The sequence below is a fragment of the Hippoglossus hippoglossus genome, chromosome 24 (genome assembly GCF_009819705.1).
Source record: "Hippoglossus hippoglossus isolate fHipHip1 chromosome 24, fHipHip1.pri, whole genome shotgun sequence".
Lineage (NCBI taxonomy): Eukaryota > Metazoa > Chordata > Actinopteri > Pleuronectiformes > Pleuronectidae > Hippoglossus > Hippoglossus hippoglossus.
Window position 1 is genome coordinate 11235434 of NC_047174.1, and position 23289 is coordinate 11258722.

Consider the following 23289-nt stretch of genomic DNA (forward strand, 5'->3'; position numbering starts at 1 on the left):
AACAGAGATGTTTAAAGATGCAAATAAGCTTTGTTTTGGATGAGTTGTGCCGTGCTATTTCATTCTCAGGTGGATTCTTGGGCAATAAAGATGTTCCCCATAATGAAAAGCTCATATTATGTCCGAGTGTTGTCTTTCTGGATAAAGAGAAGAGGTGTTGGGTGGGTGGGTGGGTGGGGGCTTTGAATCAAATGCATTAAGAGCTGGTATGTAGGCGCAGTGTATTCTGCATGGTCCGACAATGGGCTGTCATTTCCAAGTAAAGCCCATTATGTCACATTTAGGCCACGAGAGCAGCTGGATGGAGATTTATAATTAACAACTGTAATATAATGAAGTCTAACAGTTGCTCCAGGGGGCGCTGGTCATCAGATGCCTGCTGAGGGAGTCGCAGCCAACTCATCATTTCATCATGTCATTATTCAAATTTTTTGCGTTTACAAGCAGCATTAGGATTCTTTATACTTTGTTTATAACACGATATTAAATCATCGTGAGCCGATCCAAGTTTTTTTTGTTAAGCTTATTTTGTTATACAGATTTTTCTCGTTAATATATTTAACAATTTCAATTTGTACAGCTGTGTCCATCATTTTTTCTGCCAATTCATCACACAATCTCACAAGATCTAATCCTCAAATAGTCAGTTACAATAGATTTTGTCACATGTACAAGTCATTTACTGAGATTTTATCTCTATCCATCCATCCACCCGTCCGTCTGTCAATCTTTTCTACAAACTTACTGAATTTAACTGAACAAAAAGGGATCACCTCCAAACATATTTTCCATCCATCTATCCCAGCTGACATACTGTATGATGAGGTGATACTGTATGATTTCCACTGATATTTTAGTTTGTTACTTTGCCAGAAACTAAAATATCTACTTTTACATCTTCAACATAAAACAATGATCTAAAACAAACCTTTTCAGCTGGATTGGGACATGGATTCAGATTTCTGATCCAGCATATAATACTTCCTACTTTCCGATCTATTCAACGTTTTATCTTAAATGGGTCACAAGACTGAGCTTGTAGACATGTGTTCAGCTTTCTGGTATCTTAAACGGTTTTTAATTCGTTCGCAGTTTATGTCTTATACTTTTTTCAGCAAGAGAGTGGGTGACATCAGCACATGCCAGGGGAGGCAGCTGGGCCTCAAACAGTCAGCAGCAAGTGATACGACGCAACATAACGCAACACGAGGCGACAGAAAACAACTTGAAGAAACTCTTTTAAAAAGTAGAAATGTGTAGAAAAGTACGTTTGACAAAGAAAAGCGAAAACATCTTTAGATTATTCATCATCAGTGTTAAAGGTCAACAACATTTAATAAACACTGTTACTTACTGCTGTTTACTCAAGTAAACACAGAAATACCTTTTTATTTATCATCCATCAGTGTGATGTTGTTTCATTACAATACTGTGCATGTTGCTCTTGTTAAAATTCACTCATTCAGATATGCTCCATAAAAAACAAACCAACTTAAGAGCTTCATAAATAACTTTATTGCACATAAGAAATTACATTAATTTGAACACTGGAAAGATGCATGTTACACAAAAGAATGTAATAAATGGGTGAATTAAACAATGTGAGAAACCTTAATTTAAAAGTAATACTTCATATGAAGCTCAAAATGCTTGGTGCAGCACTGTGGGTAAAGTGAAATGAGAATGAAAGTGAGCCCAGTGCAACAGATGTAGTTTGTTTGTTATGATAATATTGGAGGTGATGTGCAAAAAGTTGTTTTTATTCTGTATACATTTCGAATTTCAAACATAATATAAAATAAACATGTTTTACAAACAGTTTAACATGAGCTAAAAACAGCAACTTCAGCTACAATAACATTACAAGGTTCTATTTAATCCAAATATCCAAAATCCAAATACGTCAGCGAACTGAGGCTTAAATACATCTTCAAATTCAATAAATAAAATAAAGTCGATTATAGTATTTATTAGAGGTGGATCCATCCCAACACCATGTGTACAGCGTTCATTTTGAAAATGTAATTTGAAATTTCTCAGGCTGAGGAGCAGAGCGGTGTTTTTATTAGAGAGGTGATTGGAGAAACTGATATTTACTTTGGATTACATGGTGTTTGATTGAGTTTACAGTCGATAAAGGAAGTGTTAAGTCGACGGACACGCTGCCTTCAGCTGCAACCGGTCCCTTCTGTGTCTGTAGTATGAAGCGTGAGATTTAATTTGTTCGTACAAAATATATTTATGAATCTTACTTTCGAACAGGAGATGGGAGGAGTAGAGAGGACTCGGTGCCAGTAAAACCATAGAAGAATACAGATGGATGACTAGAAAGACAAATCAAAAACCAAGTGAAGCCATTTGTCCTTTATCCCTCCTTATCTGTCAGCAGGAGCTAAATAACCTTCTTATTTACCTGTGGTCAAAAACTCCCGCTAAGGGACTTGGAGCAAGCTGGAGATTTTTCAGCACATCCTCCTTCACTAAGTGAGTTAGTGATCTTGAGTGATACGTCCCCGTGCGTCCCGCTCCTTAAATGAGTTAGTATGTGTCTGGTGGCCGTGTCGCCCAGACACCTTGGTGATGGATGAGGCCCCGAGGAGATGGGCTGTAAAAAAGGCTGATTCTGGCACTCAAGGGTGAGATCACTTCCTCAATAAAGAAGCATTGTCCCGAATCATCACAGCAAGGTATGAATGCTGATGAGGGTATTAGACAGAGGAGAGCTGCTGTGTAAAAATAAATCAAATGAGCTGTTAGTTAATGTTGGGGCCCTTCTAATGCGGAGCGGCGACGTCGGGAGCCAAGGACTAAATATTCAAAAGAAGTGTTAAATCATTAGTTAGTCCTCGTATGTTCTTCGCATCTGATATCACACTCTTGTCCTTGTTTGGTTGAAATGTCCTTTGATACTCAACTAACCCCGTTTCATCTTTGAAAAAAATTGTATTGGAAACGGCGACATGTTGGGACGGGTGTGATAATGGTGTCACTATGATTACAATTTTTTTTCTTCAAACTTACTGAATTTCAAAAATGTCAGATCACCTCCAAACATCCATCCATCAGCTGCACCATCTATCCTTTAAGGGGCACAGGGGGCTGTAGAGCCAGCTGACATATGGCGAGAGGTGGGGTGCACCCTGGACACAGGTCGCCAGCTTATGTTGTATTATATTGTATTATTATAGTTTCCTATTATGCCGCCATGCACTTTCTGGATTCTAAACAAGTGATACATGCTGCAACATAGAAACTCCATTCAAACTTTAAAATATTCAGCTCAATTAGGACATTATCAGACGTATTTCTGATTTCAGACATATTATGTTTTGACTGAATGTTTTGACAGAGTGCTCAAATCAATAACTTTCACCATTTTGTAATTGAACCACTTCAGCAAACTTTGTTTCTTTCTCGTCATTTAAGTTTTTAATGGGTCACTACGGTTTTTCCTTTAATAATAATTAATTATAATTATTTATGTCCAGTTTGGTTTCTCTTTGAATCGGCTCCTATTTCCTTAATAATAAATAAATAACACAGTTTTCCTCTTTTTATCTGTTTCCAGACCTGTTTTGACAACACAAGTCACACTTGGCCAAATATGTCTTCGACTGCCCTTTAACGTGAACACAACGAAACTCTCTTTTCAGGAGACGAAATGGAAATAAATGAGTTAACAACAAGTAAGCCAATAACCTTTTGTGCGAAGTGAAATGTTAATATTTAGTAGAAAATACATCTCATTAAAATCTGATCATCTCAGAGGCCTCCATTGTCCAGTGCTGCTCGGTACATCATGTTTAATTCAGCAAATTGTCTATCAGAAGAAAAAAACATAACCACAGAGCAGTGAGATACTTCAGAATGGTCCTGATCCAACCTTCTCATATTCTCTGCTCACGTTTAAAACTTTCATCCGACACAGTAATTCTGTTGCTGTACCTCCTGCCTGTCAATGTCAATCATTCCCTCACAGCAGACGGACAAGTTAAAGGTACATGTTAAAGGACACTTGAGGACGACCAAGAGAGACGTGACTTATTGTTATAATTTTGTATCTAAACCTTTTGGAACTGTTCTTCTTTGTCCTAAGAGGAGAGGCAACAGGTGTATGTACAGTATCATTACACATGCATGCATTCTTAGCATGATGTTATTGTAATAATAGCAGGGAGTGAAGATAAGAGGCTCTGCCGTCATAGTTTCACAGAGACTTCCTTATCTGATGCTAGTGATTCATCAAACTGGAGGCTGCCTCACAACAACACAGCCAGCTGCAGCTGCGTGACGCCATCATGTGGTTATACAGCACATTACAAGGCACTCATGTATTCTTCCGCTAGCAATGAGGTTGTTCTCTGTCCATATCATATAATGCAGGTTTCTGTAAAAAATCATCATTCATCCTACAATTACAATATTATTACCTCCATCAAGGAGGTTTTTTGTCTGCGATTGTTGGGCTGATTACCACGGTGAAATGATGCATTGTGGGTCAGGGTGGAACCCATTAATGTTTTGTGTGGTTTGGGATCAGGGGGTAGATCCAGGAATTTTTCCTTTGAAATCCTGTGCTATGTCAACAAATGTAATTTGATGGATCATTTGTTCAAAGACCTTGGATGCTTTTCCTACTTTGGTGAGGTCGTCGCTCTCCATCAACATCACCCTCTTCGGTAGTGTGGCTTGCTGCTTCTCTTTATTTTGTTCTTGTTTTTGCAGCTCCTCCACGTATGCGTCATACATCTCCCACTGATTAGCAGTGGCAGAGAAGTTGCTGCGTGGAGGAGGTTCAGTCTGGGTGCTTCTTGTCTGTTTTGGAGGCAACACTGTCTGGTCTGTCTTCTTCTCTAACGTCCTCCACTTCCCCTTCACCTTCTACTGGTGTAGCCTGGGTTTCTGTTTTCTCCTCATCAGGTTCTGCTCCTCTTTCCAGTGTTACAGCCTCTCCTAGGAGACCCCCTCTGGCCTTATCAGTCTTGATGTATAAGGCTGCCCTCCAACACAAAGTGAACAGACATTTGGTCCACAACAACAGGCTTGTAGGATTGTTCCTTGAAGCTGTAGCGTACAACATTTTGGGGTGCATTTGGATTGTTGGCAGTCAAGATCCTTGTGATACCCGCTTCTTTTTTTTGTTGCATTTTTTATATTTATTTGAAAACCATCATATACATTTAATAAATGTATGTAGTAACAGCACTAACTTAACATTTACATGTGAGACTTTCAGGAAATAAACAGGATTTATACTGACCATTTCTCAATTCTATTTAAAAAAAATTCTACACAGACAGTATATGTATCATCTCCATCACTTTTTTTTCTATTTCCTCCGAATACTCATGGGGACATTCTCATTCCATCTTATCGCATGTTGATAAAATCCATGGGCCATTTCAGAAACAGTGTCACCTCCAGCTCCTCTCGTTCACTGAAGAATTGAGCTCTGCCCTTGTGGCTATGGACAGCATTGGGGAGATGGAGACCCAGTTTGTGCTTTGGTGTCCGTAGATCAAGGAACTTCTCTTTTACATCCAGGACCACATCGGTTGCTTTAGTGTCTGGCAGTTTGATTTTCACCAGCATGGCTTCACAGCACATGGATGATGGATCCTTTCTACTCAAGCCCAAGAAGACATCCTTTGTCCCCACCCTCTGCTTCAGGATTATTTCATACTCAGGCTGTGGCCGCAGGTCAGTCAGATCATCAAACTGGGAGCTGTCAGCGACCCCCTCATATCTTTACTGTTCCTCTTCACATAGGCAGTGGTCCCGTCTTTATCTTTTGTGGGTGGGGGACCAATGTGTCCAGGACCCAGCTGTGTGACGACTGTCACCTTTTTGCTCTCTTCTTCTTCTTCTTCTTCCTCCTGTTGAGTTGATAACAGAGCAGACAGAGCCTGTAAACTCTGAGCCTGGGAAACAAAACCCTCCATTAACAAAACGTACTTAATCCCAGAAATATGAACTAACGCTCTTTAATCCCAGATAATAACAAGACGTAGAAACGCGTCAGAACTGAAAACACTGCACGCTGCTGTTGACGATTTCCGTTTCCCTTGAGACCAGCAGTCTGGGGTTGTCACAGGAACCATTGACGTCACAGACGAAAATAAGTGCTTCCTTTTGGCAGCAGGTGGTGCTATCACTCTCACTACATACAGACTTATAGATCTGTTCAGGTCAAAAACACTCTTGTTAGGGTTAGGGTTAATCTGCAGATTTAATAAGTCCTTTCACATGAGTCTCATCCCAGCCAACACCCTTATCCACACATTCCTCATCATCCTTTCTCTTATATACAACTTTGGTTGGCTTCACTCCAGGTACCCACTGAAAAAATGTAACCGTCTAAAGTGACAATCGCTAGAAGTGACAATCGCACAGTGGAAGATGCAATAACACTTACGCAACACGTCAACAGTAAGTTGAACGTTAAACTTAATCTTTAATTTGTTGCCACACTGTTTAGAGGCAGCTGCCTTTGTTGTCACACTGCTTGGACTCCAAAGGCAGCTGCCTCTAAACAGTTGGACAACAAAGGCAGCTGCCTCTAAACAGTTTGACAACAAAGTCAGCTGCCACCGGAAGTACCTCTACGAGCTGCCCATGCCACCATCACGATTTGAGCTTACCCTTACTGGAGAAAACACTGCAGTGATGTTGAGATTCGTATTAAAGACACTGTAAAAAGGTTCACTGAGAACTAGAGTAACGATGGATTCACAGTCGCTGTACCTGAATACTCTGAATGAAGAGCAAAAAGCCGCCCTGCAGACTTCCTTGGTGATTCTGCAGAAAAACTACAAGTTCCAGCGAGTCATGCTCTGGGGCAAAGTGCTGGGGTCGAAGGCGGATTATTTTATTGCTCAGGGGAGAGGAGAGGATGAGATGAAGGATAGGAAGAATCTGTATAGGTGGGAGAATCTCGCCTGTGATTCAGTTTCATTCATCTACTGTGTGTAGAAAAACCTGATTGTGTGTGTTATGGTTGTTTCCTCCAGTTTGGACTGTGTGGACTGGTTCCTGCTGCCCCCTGCCACAGTCCATTTAATCGACCAAGTGTCCGGCGCTGCCAAGGGTCGCTTCACAGGAGACCCCTCACATGTGTACGAGCATCGGGTCACCAGCAGGCTAGGAGAAGGAGATGAAGAAGAGGAGGTAGTGGTGAGTATGATCAGTACTGTGTTGATATAAAGTACTTCCAAGTCACAGAGACACAAGAGTCATTTAGGTGTACAATATAGACAAAGGGATCCTGGAGGATGTTTACAAATACATCCATCCATCTATTTTTATGCAAAGGAAAATATTTTAGCTTAGCGTCATGGATCAGAACTACGCTCAACTACAAATAATAACAAAGATAAATGTGGGACCTAAATTAAACATACAATAAAACTAGGATTGCACTCAGCAGAGCACATATGTCCCCCGAGGCTCAGCAGTCCCCTACAATTAAAACAAGCCTTACAGCTAAGGCCCCATTACTTTACATTTCTAAACTACACATTAGTGCTACTTACAGGTTTCTAGCTCTACAGCGGCTGAAAAAACTACACCCTTTATGGAACCACATTTAATTACATCTAGATTTGTATTGGATCAGCATGAAATTTCACACAGTGATAGATATCAACCACCTAAATATCTTTTTCTTTTTCATAAAGATTCACACAAAATTCTCTGAGTCATCAACAAAAATGTTAAAGAAAGTGAAAAAAGGTTTTCGGAATCTGCCCAATGAGCCACAACACTGACGCATCACGACACCCTTCCACCAAGTTCTGTGGTAATCCGTCCAGTAGTTTTTGTGTCATCCTGCTAACACACTAATAAACGCAGATGGCAGAAGAAGAGAGTACAAAAGAGTCTTACTGGTGCAATGTGGTTGATATGAAAATCTGCTCTTGGTTTCAGACCAAAGTGAATGAGGAGAGCAGGCTGGCAGTGACAATTCATCACATCGAAGAGGAAGTGTCTGTGGTACCACGAGGTGCATTCGTCAAGAGTCCGCACGGCCTTGTCCAGATCAACCGCAGCTTTGGCGGTAATACGATTTTACTGTTTCACTTCATGTGTGAGTCTAAGTCCCATTGTGGAGCATTAATGTTTGCAGCTGCGTGTAAGTGGTTTCATCAAGCCTTGTTAAAATGTGGTATTTATGTCAATTGGACCAATACGTCAAATGGGTTAGGGTTATGGTTTGGAAATGTTTCCTAATGCCTTTTCAAATGTATTTGGTTAACTTACAGTTCTGTACCCTGTGTAAAAGTTTATTTCTTATGTGCATTGTTCCCCAGGTCTGTCTCACTCTGAGGCAGGAAAGCTCGACAGTTTCCTGCACTTCAGCGAACCAAAGAATCTGAAGAAGAAAAGCATCCTAGAGACGAGTCAACTCAACCCAGCTATTGACTTCCTGGATGTGCTGAGTGATGACATTCCTAAAGGTGAAGCCACAGTTTACCCGGCACCAAAACATGCCGCCTAATGTTCCTTTATACACAACAACAAAAATGAATCCCTTAGCTGCTCCTGGCATGTGAACGGCATATCTGTCTTGGAGTAATTTCAAAATAAAACTCCAGTCGTCTACTTTACAGTCAGGGAACATGACGTTGCAGCCTCTTGCATGTATCTGCTGTTTACAAGCTTTCTGCCCTTGTCTGCAGGATCATGGAATCTCCAGTTTGAATGTGGCAGCAAAGTGTGCGTGCTTCGAAGCCTGTTGTGGCTCGGCCTGACCTTCTACCACGTGCCAATGACGCCACAGCACGGATACATCTACATCGGTGATGGGGCCAAGAATTTGGACTTCCCCTTCTTTACAGTAAATAAACGCTTATAGAAGTATTTCAAGTTGTAGTTTTTTCATATATCTCTTCAAAACCAAAGTCTGTTCTATGCAGCATATTGCACGACTTTTTATCTTCTCTTAAAACAAATAAATTGTTCAGTTATGCACTTTGTGTCTACAGGCTTTCTCTTCCATTTAGTTCTCATGCATAAAGGCTATTCAAAGTATGAAAACAGTCACTCCGCGGACTTTTTCACTCACTGAGAAATATGTTATTGAAGCGTCGCGTTTTGTACTTCCTCTCCGTATGATGTCATCATGGAATCGCACTCTTCTCTCAGCCCCACCAAGCCGGTACTAGTCCAGCCTCCGAACCCACCACCCCCGCTCCCCACCACCACCCCTACTCCCCTCCACATCGAACTCGACACCAAGCAGACATGTTGCTGAGCTAGCAGCTTGTTAGCTACCACAGGCTAACCACAACAAACAACACTGAAGAAACACTGCAGCGTGGAAGGATGCAAGGAAGAAAATGTGTCCGTGCACATTCCTCCTAAGAACGTTACTATTTGAGACCAGTGGTTCCACTTTATTTCTTCTGACGTGCTGTGTCAGTGTGCTCGGCTCATTTCACCACAGACTCTCAACCTACAGCAAATCCTCAAGGATACAGCTGTTCCACACTGCTCACCGCATGCCTTACATGCAGCAGTACGGAGTAACGTAGACGTACGGAGTAACGTAGACCGTACTGAAACTCCATATTGAAACTCTGTACTGTAACTCAGGACTGAAACTCCGTATGGAAACTCTGTACTGTAACTCGGGACTGAAACTCCGTATTGAAACTCCGTATGGAAACTCCGTATTGAAACTCTGTACTGTAACTCGGGACTGAAACTCCGTATGGAAACTCTGTACTGTAACTCAGGACTGAAACTCCGTACTGAAACTCCGTACTGAAACTCCGTATTGAAACTCCGTACTGAAACTCAGGACTTACTCCTACATTGGCCGACTGTCCTGCTAAAACTTGAACAAACATGAGGACGGTGTAACTTACCGTTCAGTAACATCCTGTTGTAACCGACTGTGAATATGTGGCTGGTCTTCTATAGCTGCAAACATAACGTGACTTTCTGCTGTGTTTACCAGAGAGATCGTTAATGTGCCAGAATGAGACCGGTGATAAGCCTGGTCATGTGTCACTCAAAGTGCAGTCAGCCAATCAGAGGAGGGGCTCAAGAGGAAGGCAAAAGCAGCCTGTTCTGTCTGCAGCTTCAGGGAGAGGCAGAAGAGAGGACATGGAATAACATTGCAGCAGTTTTTTAGACTTTAAACCATTGATATATCATCTTAGGGGTACCAATACCTCAAATTAGGTCCAGAGAAGTGTTAAATATGGGCCCTTTAAAGAGAGTTGTGTGCACCACAATAAAACCAGATACACGTATTTGCTCACCTGGGGATCAAGGAAAGAGCTGAAGCAGCATAATGGTTATCAATATTTCTTTATTGTCTCAAAAAAGGTGGAAATAGAGTGGATGAACAGGTCCTAAATGTGTTATTGGTTATGGAACAAATACATAAAACAACTGATGAATATTTTTACTTGAACACAGTGACATTTGTTGTATGACAGTGGTCCCAGAAGGCTGTGAGAGTGTCCTGTTCCATTTTAATCACAAATATGTGAATGAAATGAATGTTTGACTCAAAGATCTTGCAACTGGAACTCCTCCATCTGTTCCCACAAATAGTCAATATATTTGAGGTTCGTGGGGTTCTGCTTAAGCTCTTTGTCTTGAATCTGTAATAAGCCATAAAGACAAAAGGCAAACAATAACAAGACAGTGAGTTACGAAGGTGAGGTTTGTCAATCATACAAAATATAAACTGGGCTGCTTGTTCTAAGGTAATTCCAGCTCCCTACCCCTTTAATGAGGGACACTTTCCAGGCACTGACACCTGCAACTATCTGAGTCTCTCTGTCATTGATCTTCATCAGGTGGTTATCGTGGGCGGTGGCCAGTGCTTCCATCACCATGTTTCTGTTTGTAAACAGCTATGAAGAGAGAACAGGTACGAGGGTGTGAGGTCACTGACACTGGTAATGACCCATGTGTTTGCATCATCTGACCAATTGAGATTAATCTCTGTCATCAGCGTTCACATTAGTTAATAATTCTGCTTTATATTTTCATATATAACATGAAGTGAGAAATTATATGGTCTTTAAGAGTGGTGGCTGTAGGATAGCACTGGAGTGTCAACATGGCAGAGTGTGCAGACAGTAATATGCTGTAAGCAGCGCTTTAACTATGAGGCTATAGCAGTCTACAGTGACTATAATCCTATCATTTAGCCAGTTCGGTACAAAAGAGACAACACTTACCCATCTAGCGTCACCTGACATGTCCTTTATCATGCTGCCCGAGGCCACTTTATCCAGAGTTGCCAAAGCAATATCTCCCACATTCCGATGATAATTATCCTCCAGATATCGACATTGGGCAAATGTATGTTTGTGTTAAAGATGTCATTTACACAGGACTTAATTATTGACAGGGCAAAACAGGTACCTGCAATGGGGTCAAATTGGATTAAGAGAAAGTGAAGGGGGTTTCTTAAGATGTTGTTCACAAGTGAGGGTAAGACTAGGGTAGACAGAGTTAGTTCTTGCCATTATGCTTTGGTGCATTAATCTGGCATTGTATTAAGATGTAGCTTGATATTGTCTCTCTGTCTAATTTACAACAATACTGACTCAACGTCATTGCAAATGATGCAAAAAAAATGAAAAGGATATATTCCTTGAACAGTTTCAGTGAAGCTGCAAACCATGTCTGAGATATTGATGTCCAACTCTTTGATGATGTCCTGAAATTAATAAAAAAAGAGTTCTTGAAGTATTTAATCTAAATCTATAGCATCTATAATAATTTGTACACAGTTACAGATTGACTTCCAGCTTACACAAACACAAATACAAAAACACACACACACTTACGTCCACCTGTTTGTTGAGCCTAAGCTCCAGTGACATTAGGCTGTCTGAGAGCTGGTTGATTGCATCGTTGCAGTGGCCGACCTTGACCTGCAGTGTGCCTTGGTCTGATAACTGCTGCAACTCCCAAGTCCTCTAGAAAGGCATAAAATAAATATAAACTATAAACTATATATTCTACACCAGGGAAATTCACTTGTGTCATGAACATCAGAGATGTTTATCTACTAAAAGCAGATTTAATGAGTTATTATCTATTTAAATTCCACGGTGCAAGTCCTTTAAAAACATTATGTATGGCCCAGCTCACCTCTTGGTGTGGCTCCTCAAATTCTATCAAAGTCTGCGATGCTTTCTTCTGGTAATCTGTCACAACCTTTGTGCGACCACTGAGGAAGGCGTTAACCTCTGCCTCTCTTTGTTTATGCTCTGCCAAGCCTATTTCGAATACCTGCTCACACAGCTCCACCATTTCCTGCTCAAATGTAAGAGTTGGGTCAAGGAATTTAAGGACTGATTTCCCAGATTAGTATGTCATTAATACACCAGCATGGATGAGAAAGCCAAGAATCAAAGGATATGTTTTAAGCAGATCAGCCACTCCTGTCACACTTTGTAGTGTCTCTGCTTCTGGATCATCTTTGAACATGCTCTTAAACAGATTAGATCCATTGAGGAACTCCACAAAGGCGTCCTGTAGGGCAAAAGAACTGACCTGTCACACTGTGCATTTGTGCGTTTGAGAGCTCAGTGGACAATGCAGGGATTGTGCATCACAAAAAAGAGCTTATAGGTTACTGTGTGCAATTGGAGTTCTGCTCTCTGGCTTTGCTCAGCATCATCGGCTTGTTGTTTCTGCAGCTCTTCTTGTCTCATTTTCTCAACGGCACCGAAGTATTTGATAGATGCTTCCTTTTTCTGCACAGAGAGTTTTAATACAATATCAACATGGAAAGAGACTTAGGCATTGTCATGGCTTTAAAGAACATTAGCTATAAAATATATGTTTGCTTTAAAGCAGAAAACAATAGATTATAACTGTCATCATTATTTATACTTACCGTCTCCTCACTAAGTAATCTGTAGTCCAGGCACCTCAAGTTTGGAAAGAAGGCCGCAATGAATAAACTGTAATCATCCTCCTTTGAGATAGGATTTCCAGAGAGGTTGAGAGTGAACAGTTTCTTGATTTTCCTGAGGCAGAGCACCTTTAAAATGAATTACAATTACATTAGGGTATATGTTGTATAAAGATAATGCAGTACACAAATGTTACAAATCAACCTATTACATTTAATATATGTGACAGACGAAGTGATTTGTTGTTTTTTACATTATCCAGTTGTTCAAGGAGGTTGTTTGCGATGCAGAAATGAGTGAGAGCGTCAAGTTGATCGATGTTTTCAATGACAGAGATTCTGTTGTTGGACAAATTCAGAAGTTCAAGCTTCCGCAGAGACGCCAGACCCTCGATTTTCTCTATTCTGTTGAATGACAGATCTAAAAGACACATCCAGAATGATGTTTATTTGTGGTAGTTATTGGACTCAATACATGTTTTTGAACCATACGATGCAAATACAAAGCTTCATCTTACTGAGCCATGTCAGATTCACCAGATGGTCCACACCCGCAATCTTCTTAATGAAGTTGTTGTTTAAATGAAGCCTGGTCAAGGATGTGAAGTCCCATAGGTTGTCAATCTTCAGGATGTCTGTGAACAGACGATATATCACATACCTAAGCACATTTCACTTTCATACACTGATTGATATTTTTATAAGGTTTTTTCTTACATTTGAAGTCCAGACGTATCGTGACGACTTCATTAAAGAGTACTCCCTCCGCCCTTGTAATTCTTCCAGCCTGATCTTGAGGAGTTTGCTCATCAACTGCCCTCTGCACAACCTCCTCATCCATCAAAATGGGCTGAGCTGCACCACACTGCCAGCTCATGCTTCTGTTGGTTGGGTCGCTTTACTTCACTGAACTCTCAGCTAAAATACACAGAATAAAGCATAGTTTGTCCATTAGAAGCTTAGTTTTATCACTCAAAGGTCCAGTGTGTAAGATTTAGGTGAAGGGGACTTTCTTTACCCAAGAATAGGCCCTTCATATTTAAATACTTCTATATTTACATCGGGAGCAGGTCCTTTCTATGGAGTGTGTGGACTCTGACTCAAGAATTTCATGCCAGCGACTGCTGTATGTAATTGTTGTGCATATGACAATAAAGTCTTGAAGTCATGAAGGCTGCCATGTTTCTTACAGTAGTCCTGTTTAAATTTTATGACTTCATAACTGAGGATACCACAGGTTCTCTTTCATGTTTGGAAAGGGAGGGGGAGGGGCATTCAGCTGCAACATGCAACTTCACCACTAGATGTCACTACATTCTACACACTGGACCTTTAAAGGGATAGTTCACCCAAGAATGAACATTCACTCATTATCTACTCACCACTATGCTGATGGAAGGGTGGGTGAAGTATTTGAGTCCACAAAACGCTTTTGGATTGGCAAGGGTAAACAGTGACAGTGACAGCTGAAATCTGTCAGTCTTGTTATTTTCCAACGCAAAATACTTATGATTAAACAACAAGTTGTAGCAGTAACGGCGAGCTCAAATCGTGGCAGAGGCAGGTCATAGAGGCACTTCCGCAGGCAGCTGCCTTTGTTGTCACACTGTTTGGAGGCAGCTGCCTTTGATGTCACACTGCGTAGACATCAAAGAGGGCTTGAGCCTCTGCCCTTTTTCTTACTAGAGAGAAGTAGTGAAACTAAGTCCTTGTCACCATCACTTACTGTGTGTGGGTGTGTTATACTGAATATATACTAGAAACTAATAGCATAGTCCACATTGGGGCATTGTTTCCTTTGTTGTTGCCTGCTCTTGTGATAAACCTAGTGAATACTAAAGAAGACCATTGTGAACTGTTGAGTATATCACAATTGTGTATGTGTGTGTGTGAGTGTGAGGGTATTAAAATAAATTGTTAAGTAAGTCAGAGATATGATACTATATTTATCTTTTGGTTATAAAACATTTCTTTACATATAATTATCTCTTGTCTTGAACCCCTGCCCCCCAAAATGTCTGTGCACGTCCCTGGTTTGGAGGCATCTGCCTCTGTTGCCACACTGTCTGAGAGCAACTACAGTTGTTTGTGATTTATTCAATGAGATCCATATGCATGATCTTGGTGTTTGTGGATAGGTAAGAACTCAAAGATTCCCAGTATCAGTTACAGTGTGACTGAAACTGTGCCTGAGTAAACTATGATAAACCAAAGGAGACATGTACATTTTTATCCTTGCCTTAAATTATACATAAGAGGGTGAATAACTCCATGATAGCAATGATGTTTGAGGGTATTACAATACATTATTAAGTAAGTCAGATGTACGATACTATATGTAACTTTTGGTTAAGGATTTTCTTTTAAATTAATACCTACGAGAAGTGCCCCTTTTCTCACTTGAGCCCCTGCGCCCCAAAATGTCTGTGCATGTCCCTGCCTACAATAGACTGTATAAAGGTGCCTAAAACAGTCTGAACTTGGGAGCAGAAGCTATAGCCTTTGGTTTTTTCTTATATAAATTACAGAAAGATAAGTCTCAGAATAGCAATAGAATCTAAATATATAAACATCAATTAAGACATTAAAAAAACATAAATACGATCACACCATAATAAATATAAGACCGACATACTAAAATCTACTAAATAAAAAAACAAAACATAAAGACAAGTATGAAATCTTGTGATTAAATGTTAAGTAAGGTAGCTGTTATAGTTTAATAAAAAAATTATACCAAATGATAACAAACAATACAGTTGAGCGTGTACATTTACACAAATCTATAGAATGAATTTCGGGACTATATCACAAACTGCTATGATACTGGGTTGACAGAACAAAGGAAGCAGTGATTAAGCTTGACCCACACACACAATCAATTTGACGTCACTGATGCGACAGCAGTGTGTGCTTGTTGCTAGCCAGTAGATCAGAATGGATGACATAAAGACAAAAATAATCAGTGTCGAACATCAAATTGTGGACAACACATCGTCGAAAGCCAAGTCGGACGTTTGGGACCAATTTGGTATTATCAAAGACTGAGAACAACAAAGTTGGCAGTGGATTTGCTGCTTGTAAATGATGCCAAAAGGTATTCACTCTTAATAGCCGAAAGCTAGGCGCTCCGTTGCTGAGGAAACACCTCGACAGCTGATGTTACGCCCATTGACAGAACTCATTTTCAAGAACTCAACTCAAGGATGCCATCACCCAGTTGGCAGTGAAGTTTGTGTGCCAGGACATCAGATCGCTGGCAGTGTGGACGCTCAGCAGTTTGTGTCTGATCCGACAACTATGTCCTGCAGACTGACAAAACATGCAGAGGACGTTCGACAAAAATAACCCTGGAGCTGAGGATGCAACGGGGACGTCACTTTGGATATGTGGACAGATGATTTCCGTAAAATAGGTTATCTTTGTGTCACTCTGCAATGCACTTCAGAGTGGGACAGTGCATGAAGCAAAAGCGCAGATAACCTCAGACCAGCTATAATACAATCTGTGGAGACACGCTGAACTCCATCTGCAGCCATTGATGAGCTGATGTTAATTCTAATTTGAATTTCTTGTGGTCAGGCCGCTGAATTCAGGTTGAAGCCCTCTGGGAAGGTAGACCTGCAATTATACAATACAAAAGAGAGAAATGAGTACTGAAATAACAAAACTGTGTTTCTCAATACTAACTTTTGTGTTTTCTTTTATTTCCCCTGAGGTTTTTGATGCAATGTTGCAATATTGTTATTTTACTGTGGATATTGCTTGAGATTAGTTAAAGTTTTTAATTTTTATTCAGCTGTGGAATTTGTTATAGGGCAAGTACAGTACCTCTTGTTCTTCCTCAGCTACCTCTTCCTCGTCCTCTTCTTTCTCCTGCATGAGAACACAAACAATATGAGGACTGGCTCGGTCTGAGGAATGGTGAAGATGTGTCTGACATATGCACTCACAAGGAAAAACTCACCTTATAGTTGTGTGGGCTGAGGCATTTGAAATAGCCAGAGAGCTTGTGTGTGATGCAGACGACGACAACGATCAATAGAAACACCATGGGGAACATAGCTATGGGGCTCAAGAAACCTAGAAACAGTAACAAGCTGAAGCAATATAGCAAAGATTCTGTAAATGAATGTAGAATGACCACATGCAAAGTCCAGACGTTTTGCTTTTGTTTTAAATTTTCACATCAAATTTTTCACATCAATAGATGCAGTTCACCACTTGTGCTTAAGTACCATTAGTGAATGTGCTGAGGTTAACGCTTTCAGGTTAAGCACATGTTTGTTTCTCACCTGCTGTGAGGAAAAAGTAGAAGTAAAGCAACATCAGGCAGATGATGGGCGCCGCCAAGACCATATCGATAGCTTCCATGTGGACATGGCTATCAAGGGGGTTGGGAAGGTAGGCAAAGTACAGGTTGTGTTTGTCCACAAAGTGCCTTATCATCACGAATAGTAGACCTGATTGAGTCAGACACGCACGCACACGCACAACCATTAAGAACCACACCATGGAAATGACCGGCTATGTGTCTTACACATAAAAGTGAAAAAGTGACGTTGAGGTGTTTGGTAAAGTCTGATGGAGTAATCAAAAGAATGACATGAATTGAGTGGGAACAGGTGCATGTTGGTGTAGAGCTGACCTAACTACTCACCACAAGGCGTAATGATGGGACAAATGATGCTGTAAGCCACAACAACGGTGAACACGCAGAGGGTCCAGCCATACATGGCCCCATATTCAAATTCGTGGGCCTGGTTCTATAAGAGAAAGTCAAAATGAAGTAAATTGCAGAAAAATATTGCATAATTTTCCTTAAAAATACTTCATGAATCTGACTAGTTAGGGTAATATTAGTAATTTAAGATGTTTAGATTACTGTCCTCCTGTTTACAGACCTAAACACACTATTACTATAAAAAAGCCTATTCTGAACATATAAGCATTTATAATACAATTAACAATAAGTTATTAACTATAACTATTTGTTATAGATTGATAGCCTTTTCTGTTTTCACTAAGAGTTCAGGTATAATACTGTGACTTACCTGTTTGATGTATTTCCTTTCAGCCGCAGAGCGTGCAAATACCAAACGAATGCTATAAAGCAGCAACTCTGGCAACCGCAGCAAATTCATTGCAGAGCCCATGAAACCCGCTGTGATCACATAGTCGACAACAAACACTCCGTGGTCAGGCAGAAACACACACCTGGTGGATGGAAGTAAAGGAAAACAAACGAGAAAAATGCATTATAGAGAATGAGAAAATTTAAGAAACTTGGATTATGTTTACAAACTATAACAACCAATGTAAGAAAAACATGTTTTATTGATCATGTGAATTGCACAACTGTACAAGAACTGTTGTAAATGAGCAACTAGACCTGAGAAGACAATGTAAAATATGAAACTTGATTCAAAACCTGACCGCTACAGGAAGGAAAGGGATCTTGCTGTATGCTTAAAATGAATGGCAACATTTTTGATTAAAGTTTAAAATAACAAGAAGCAGAAAAGAGACATTTACTTACGTAAACTTCACTGTCCCTACGCCGTGGATCAAGAGTTGAATCATCCATTGGAATAAGCCTGCGATACTGAAGAGACAAAAGAAAAGCATTGCAAAAACACACTAATTACTAACCTATGAACTATATATTATAAGCGGGGAACTGTAGCTTATTAAAACTGATGGCAACACAAATTACCTGGTGATTCCTACTGAGGGGAGGATGAGCACCATGAAGATCAGGAAAAAGTAGAGTTTCCGCATCGTGCTCAGCTGCTCACTGGAACTGGGGGACAGAAGCAGCTGGATTAAAAAATTTTCCTCTCAGCTAACAGGAACCATGTGCATGTGAGTGTGTGTGAGAGTGTGAGAGTGTGTGTGTTAGTGTGTGTGTGTGTCTGTGTGTAACACCTGCTCCAGTGTGATTCCCAATCTGTAGAATGGTGAACTATGGCAGGAAGCAATGAGGAACACACCAACAGCAGTAGAGTGGGGAAGAACTGACTGACAATGGGAATCTAAGGTGGAAAAAAAACATTACAAACTGTAGATTCTCAGCTTTTAACCCAAATTTGTGACAAATATATGCGAGTCTGCATGTGTGAGTCTCACCATGAAATCGGTGACCGGTGCTGTCACATTGAACCTGCCCAAGGTGTTCACCATCATGGCGGGAGTCGTGAGGAATGTGACCAGGGCAAAGAGGGCCAAATTGACGAAGAGAAATTGACCCGTCCATTTGAAACCCTTCACTGCCAGATTCTTCCTGAAGGAAAAACACAAGCAACAGGACAGTTACACTCAAAGAGTCAACACAACATATAGAAAAGGGGTCAACTCTTATTCCTCTCTATTTCTCTTCATCAGGCAACTAAAGCACAACACTCAAAAGAGTGTTGATATTTAACAGCTATTTTGCAGATGAAATTATTCACAGTAACATATAGATTAGCATGATAATTTTTTACTGAATGATGAGTGAATGGAGAACATGGGTTCAGTGTGGACTTACCACTTGATAGATCTGGCAAAAGATGCAAATTCGGCTCTCCAATTCGTCACTTTCAGACCTTCGCTTTTGGATGAAGACTTGGGCTTCCTTCCGCAGCAGAATGTATGACACTTGACAGCGTTGAAGTCTTTCAGAACTCTATGGTGAGTACACAACAGCAGTTGGTGATACACATTAACCAGCTCTCAACACTAACATGTACCCTGTGGTCTGTTTCCAGTAAAAAAAAAGTCATGCCCTGACAATTAAACTGACGTAAAACTGTTCTGAACAGGCCAGAGGACAAGCACAGTCAGCCCACATTATTCTGCTGCTTCCAGGTCGGCAAACAACTGATCATAGTCAACATACTGTGTGTCGTGATAGCCATGTTAGTGTCACTGACAACAGCACGTTGCTCCATTTTCAAAAAAACATAATTTGAAAAATGGAAACAGTAGCACAGTTGAGTTGGATGAATCCATCACTGATACAGTAACAACTAGAACTATAACCCAAAGCTAGTAATGGTTGCATTACTGTTCCCCTAGATTACATTATCATTTGTCAGGTGTTACATCAAATATTACAGATGTTGCTGCTGTTTCTCCCACGTGTAAATTTACAGACATATGCACAAACAAATAGCTACGCACAATCTGGCCATGGCATTGGTCTTAAAGGTCACAAAGGCCATCCCCAGGGGGCGTGGTGGTTCCTTTTCCAGCTGATTCCTCATCTTTTGTAGCAGGCCTTGTTCTATATTTGTGTAGAACTCGATGGCATCAACCTGAGGGAGCACACACAGACACAATGATTTAAATGTTTACAACTTTACATAATCTCTTACTGTAAAATAGTTTGCACACTTGCTTCACTTACTATGCCTGTAAATAAGAAACAATGATACAACCAACAAAAACTGTCTTTAGTCCAATGTATTTTTCAATACAAATCATGGCTTAAAAAAAAGATAAAAGCATCAAGACAATGAGAAAAAAACGGTATTATAATCTGTTCGATCTCACCTCCTCAAAGTCGCAAAAGCAGCAGAGGTGGCTACACACATGAGGGTTGATCCTCGAATTTCCCGTTTTCGCAAGGACATGCTCGTAGTAGCTTACTTTTTCTCCTGATTCAATCCTTAGTAAAAAAACAAACATAAAAACTGGTTTAACTTAGTAAAAGTAAAGCCTAATCATTTAAAACACATACTTCTAAAGATAGAATTTCCTGCTCATGCTGGTGCTTGGTACCATTTCCTTTGCAGACAAACATATATGTAAATATTGAACAGTATATATATCTCCAACATTCAGTAGAGTTCACAATTCTCTCTGTGGGATTATAGCTGCAAGCCACCTATTCCTTTAAAATATTAATAATAATAATAATAATAAAATATTTATCTGCTCACTTACACATGTTAGTATGTTCGCAGTGCCATAGAGGGCAAGAGACATTTTTCTTTTTTTCTTTTATTTAGTTACTTCTGATTTCTTACCTTTTCTGATCAAGATTCGAGAGCTCGGTCACGTCATAGCCCAAGGTCACCGCGGTAACTTCGCAGGTCGGGTACGCCTCTCTGTAGAAAAACAGGACATTGAGGAGAGGAGCAGGTGGCTACGATTGAGAGTAACATGCAAGTGCGGTGCATCAAACTATAAAGTATATCTAGTATATAAGTGAACTTTACACAAGATGGAGACGGTGGAAGGAAACAGTTCAGTCCACTCACGTGAAATGGGCCTTTACATCTTCTTCTTTCGCTGTTTTAGGAACCGAACAATACATCAAGGTGTTTCTGGTCTGCAAAGTGAAAAACAGAAAGACACAACAGTCACGTTTCCTCACAGGTTAGTGACATCAAATGAATGTGATTCACCACACTATAATCAGTTATAGCTTTCATTATGCATTTAGGTCCTCATAAACAAATATTAAGAGTAGAATGGATGTAGAGTATACCTCTGCCAAGGCTTAACAGCCCCCTTATGAAATCAACAAAAATGATTCTTGTATCTGACCCCTGATCCGGACCTGCATTAAAATTCAATTGGTTTTTACTGTGAGTCATGCCCCACACCTCCGCAAAATAAATCTGTCGTTTTTGTGTTACCCTGCTAATCAACAAACAAACAAATTCAGACATAACCTATAGGCGGAGTTAATTAATAGAAACAGTTTTGGAAAAAAGTCTCTGGACTCTCAGAACGTTCTGAAAAATAACATCAAATCTTACAGTCTAGTCCTGAGTAATCATAAACTCACCGTCTCTTTTCTTCTGTTTTTTACTTGACGTGTGTGATTTATCAGAACAAAAACTGTCAGGATCAAAAAGATAATTGAAAACAGTGGGTGCACCCATAACAGGTTGTTTCTAGAAGCAAACAGAAGACACAGAGAAACATTTAGGTATGAGCAAACCACAAAGCTCCTCTGAAATGCAAACCTTTACTCATATATCCTTATACATTTATTCTTAGATTTCATACTCTGATAGAGTAGTTACCCAATTGCAAGATTCCCAATAGTTGTCCTTCCGATATGCGCCACAACACCCCCTGAAAGAGATAAACAGCACATTTTAAACTAAAGACAACCTTAGCCAGGGTTCAGACAAAACCACCTACAAAATAAAAGTCACAATCTAGAGACATGACACTGATTATGAAGGGGACACAGTTCAACTCCTCCATGTTGATCGCTTGATTCACTTGAAGCCACCAGAAACTGCTTATTAGACAGTGATGTCTAACTCACTTAGTAAGAATCCACTCCAGTTGACAGGCAGTATGACTAACACGGAGATGGCGCTATGAATCGACAGCAAGAAGATCATATGACGCTGAAGGGATAAGAAGTGAACAGCGTCCTGGCCACTTTTGGCTTTTATTTGGTCATCACTGTAACACACAAAGAGACACTGATTAGAGGAAACCAACACATCTTGTATATGAATCATGATAAAACAGATGAGCCACAAGTGGAGAATCATTGATCAACAAAGGAGGAATCAAACTATAGTCACTCACCTCAAATTGATGGTGAAAGGAATCCAAGAGAAGGATCCCTAAAGACAAAGACATATTTGGATCAAACTAACATACAATAATATTGATAGCGGACAGACTAAACAGTGTTTTCCCTTTGCCATGCGTTGTTTGCCCCAGAAGTTATAGGATAGATGGGGAAATAAACAATTTTCTTTTAAATACCTGTTCCGCCTCAGGAGGTTCAATTGGCGTGTTTTCGTTGGCTTGTCCTTCCTCCATGACCCTGAAATACAAAGTTCAATTGGTTTACAGCACTTTTCATTATGTCTATCATACGTGGCTGAAGCCTCCTGTTTGTCAAGTTGTAAACTGACCGTTCGTTGTCTGTGACCAGAGCTATACGCCCATGGTCCCAAAACTTCATCCTTAAGAAGCAGAACAATAATAGAAGCAGCTGTAGATGACAAGAAAAGTCATTATAGCTCATTATAGCTGTCTCTTCATTTGACTTTCTTTATACTTGAAAATATATTTATTAGTAAGAAGAAAGACAAATTTCTGCCTCTGAAGATACAAACAACTGGGGTCACAGGACTCTATATTAGTTTGAATAGAGCATCAGAAGTAAGATACATACCAGAAAGCCACAAACATTAATTGCTAAAACAACGGGCACTCCTCCGAAGGGGATTGCACTGATAATGCTGTCGTGGTCGTAGCAGCTACCATTTTGTGGGAGGAAAAGGTGATTAGAGGCTCGCTCGTGGCGAGTGTCATTTTGCCACTGTACGGCATGCATCGCTGGAGTGGAACCTGCTGTTCAATCAGAAGAACTTATCTGCAGAGACAAAAAATAGGAGAAATGGTGAGAAATGACCTCCCAGAGCAGAACA

The 23289-nt window shown here is 40.3% G+C and overlaps 3 protein-coding genes and 1 pseudogene across 3 annotated transcripts; 1 reads left to right on the forward strand and 3 right to left on the reverse strand.

The window, feature by feature from the left end:
* Positions 1-5340: 5340 nt before the first annotated feature.
* Positions 5341-5986, reverse strand: LOC117758899 (annotated as a pseudogene).
* Positions 5987-6723: 737 nt separating this feature from the next.
* Positions 6724-8937, forward strand: LOC117758824 (radial spoke head protein 9 homolog). The gene is made up of 5 exons (XM_034580790.1): positions 6724-6923; positions 7011-7173; positions 7927-8056; positions 8310-8456; positions 8679-8937. The coding sequence occupies exons 1-5, from the start codon at positions 6724-6726 to the stop codon at positions 8852-8854; spliced, it is 816 nt and encodes a 271-aa protein (XP_034436681.1). The 3' UTR covers positions 8855-8937.
* Positions 8938-10387: 1450 nt separating this feature from the next.
* LOC117758904 (dynein regulatory complex subunit 3-like) lies at positions 10388-13804 on the reverse strand. Its single transcript, XM_034580950.1, has 12 exons — positions 13610-13804; positions 13411-13527; positions 13147-13313; positions 12875-13021; positions 12612-12731; positions 12395-12507; positions 12124-12298; positions 11817-11948; positions 11616-11686; positions 11202-11325; positions 10740-10871; positions 10388-10616 (listed from the first exon to the last, which is right to left on the reverse strand). Exons 1-12 carry the CDS (start codon positions 13767-13769, stop codon positions 10521-10523), a joined length of 1554 nt encoding a protein of 517 aa, XP_034436841.1. The 5' UTR covers positions 13770-13804; the 3' UTR covers positions 10388-10520.
* A 2283-nt stretch (positions 13805-16087) lies between these two features.
* Positions 16088-22820, reverse strand: LOC117758825 (CSC1-like protein 1). The gene is made up of 20 exons (XM_034580791.1): positions 22771-22820; positions 22619-22679; positions 22436-22473; positions 22164-22306; positions 21913-21964; positions 21672-21780; positions 21139-21209; positions 20905-20985; positions 20429-20543; positions 20057-20190; positions 19422-19559; positions 19022-19175; positions 18821-18927; positions 18609-18695; positions 18432-18497; positions 17947-18109; positions 17553-17658; positions 17188-17355; positions 16860-16975; positions 16088-16204 (listed from the first exon to the last, which is right to left on the reverse strand). The coding sequence occupies exons 1-20, from the start codon at positions 22818-22820 to the stop codon at positions 16088-16090; spliced, it is 2076 nt and encodes a 691-aa protein (XP_034436682.1).
* Positions 22821-23289: the final 469 nt, after the last annotated feature.

What these genes read in the sequence shown, in the direction of transcription:
- LOC117758824 (XM_034580790.1), top strand. Translation starts at nt 6,724, where the DNA reads ATGGATTCACAGTCGCTGTACCTGAATACTCTGAATGAAGAGCAAAAA. An exon ending in GATAGGAAGAATCTGTATAG is followed by an intron (nt 6,924 to 7,010) that starts GTGGGAGAATCT and finishes TGTTTCCTCCAG; the next exon opens with TTTGGACTGTGTGGACTGGT. An exon ending in GATCAACCGCAGCTTTGGCG is followed by an intron (nt 8,057 to 8,309) that starts GTAATACGATTT and finishes ATTGTTCCCCAG; the next exon opens with GTCTGTCTCACTCTGAGGCA.
- LOC117758904 (XM_034580950.1), bottom strand. Translation starts at nt 13,769, where the DNA reads ATGAGCTGGCAGTGTGGTGCAGCTCAGCCCATTTTGATGGATGAGGAG. An exon ending in GATACGTCTGGACTTCAAAT is followed by an intron (nt 13,528 to 13,609) that starts GTAAGAAAAAAC and finishes GTCTGTTCACAG; the next exon opens with ACATCCTGAAGATTGACAAC. An exon ending in AAGTGTCCCTCATTAAAGGG is followed by an intron (nt 10,617 to 10,739) that starts GTAGGGAGCTGG and finishes GGCTTATTACAG; the next exon opens with ATTCAAGACAAAGAGCTTAA.
- LOC117758825 (XM_034580791.1), bottom strand. Translation starts at nt 22,820, where the DNA reads ATGAAGTTTTGGGACCATGGGCGTATAGCTCTGGTCACAGACAACGAA. An exon ending in CTGGAGTGGATTCTTACTAA is followed by an intron (nt 21,965 to 22,163) that starts GTGAGTTAGACA and finishes TATCTCTTTCAG; the next exon opens with GGGGTGTTGTGGCGCATATC. An exon ending in CTACTTTTTCCTCACAGCAG is followed by an intron (nt 16,976 to 17,187) that starts GTGAGAAACAAA and finishes TACTGTTTCTAG; the next exon opens with GTTTCTTGAGCCCCATAGCT.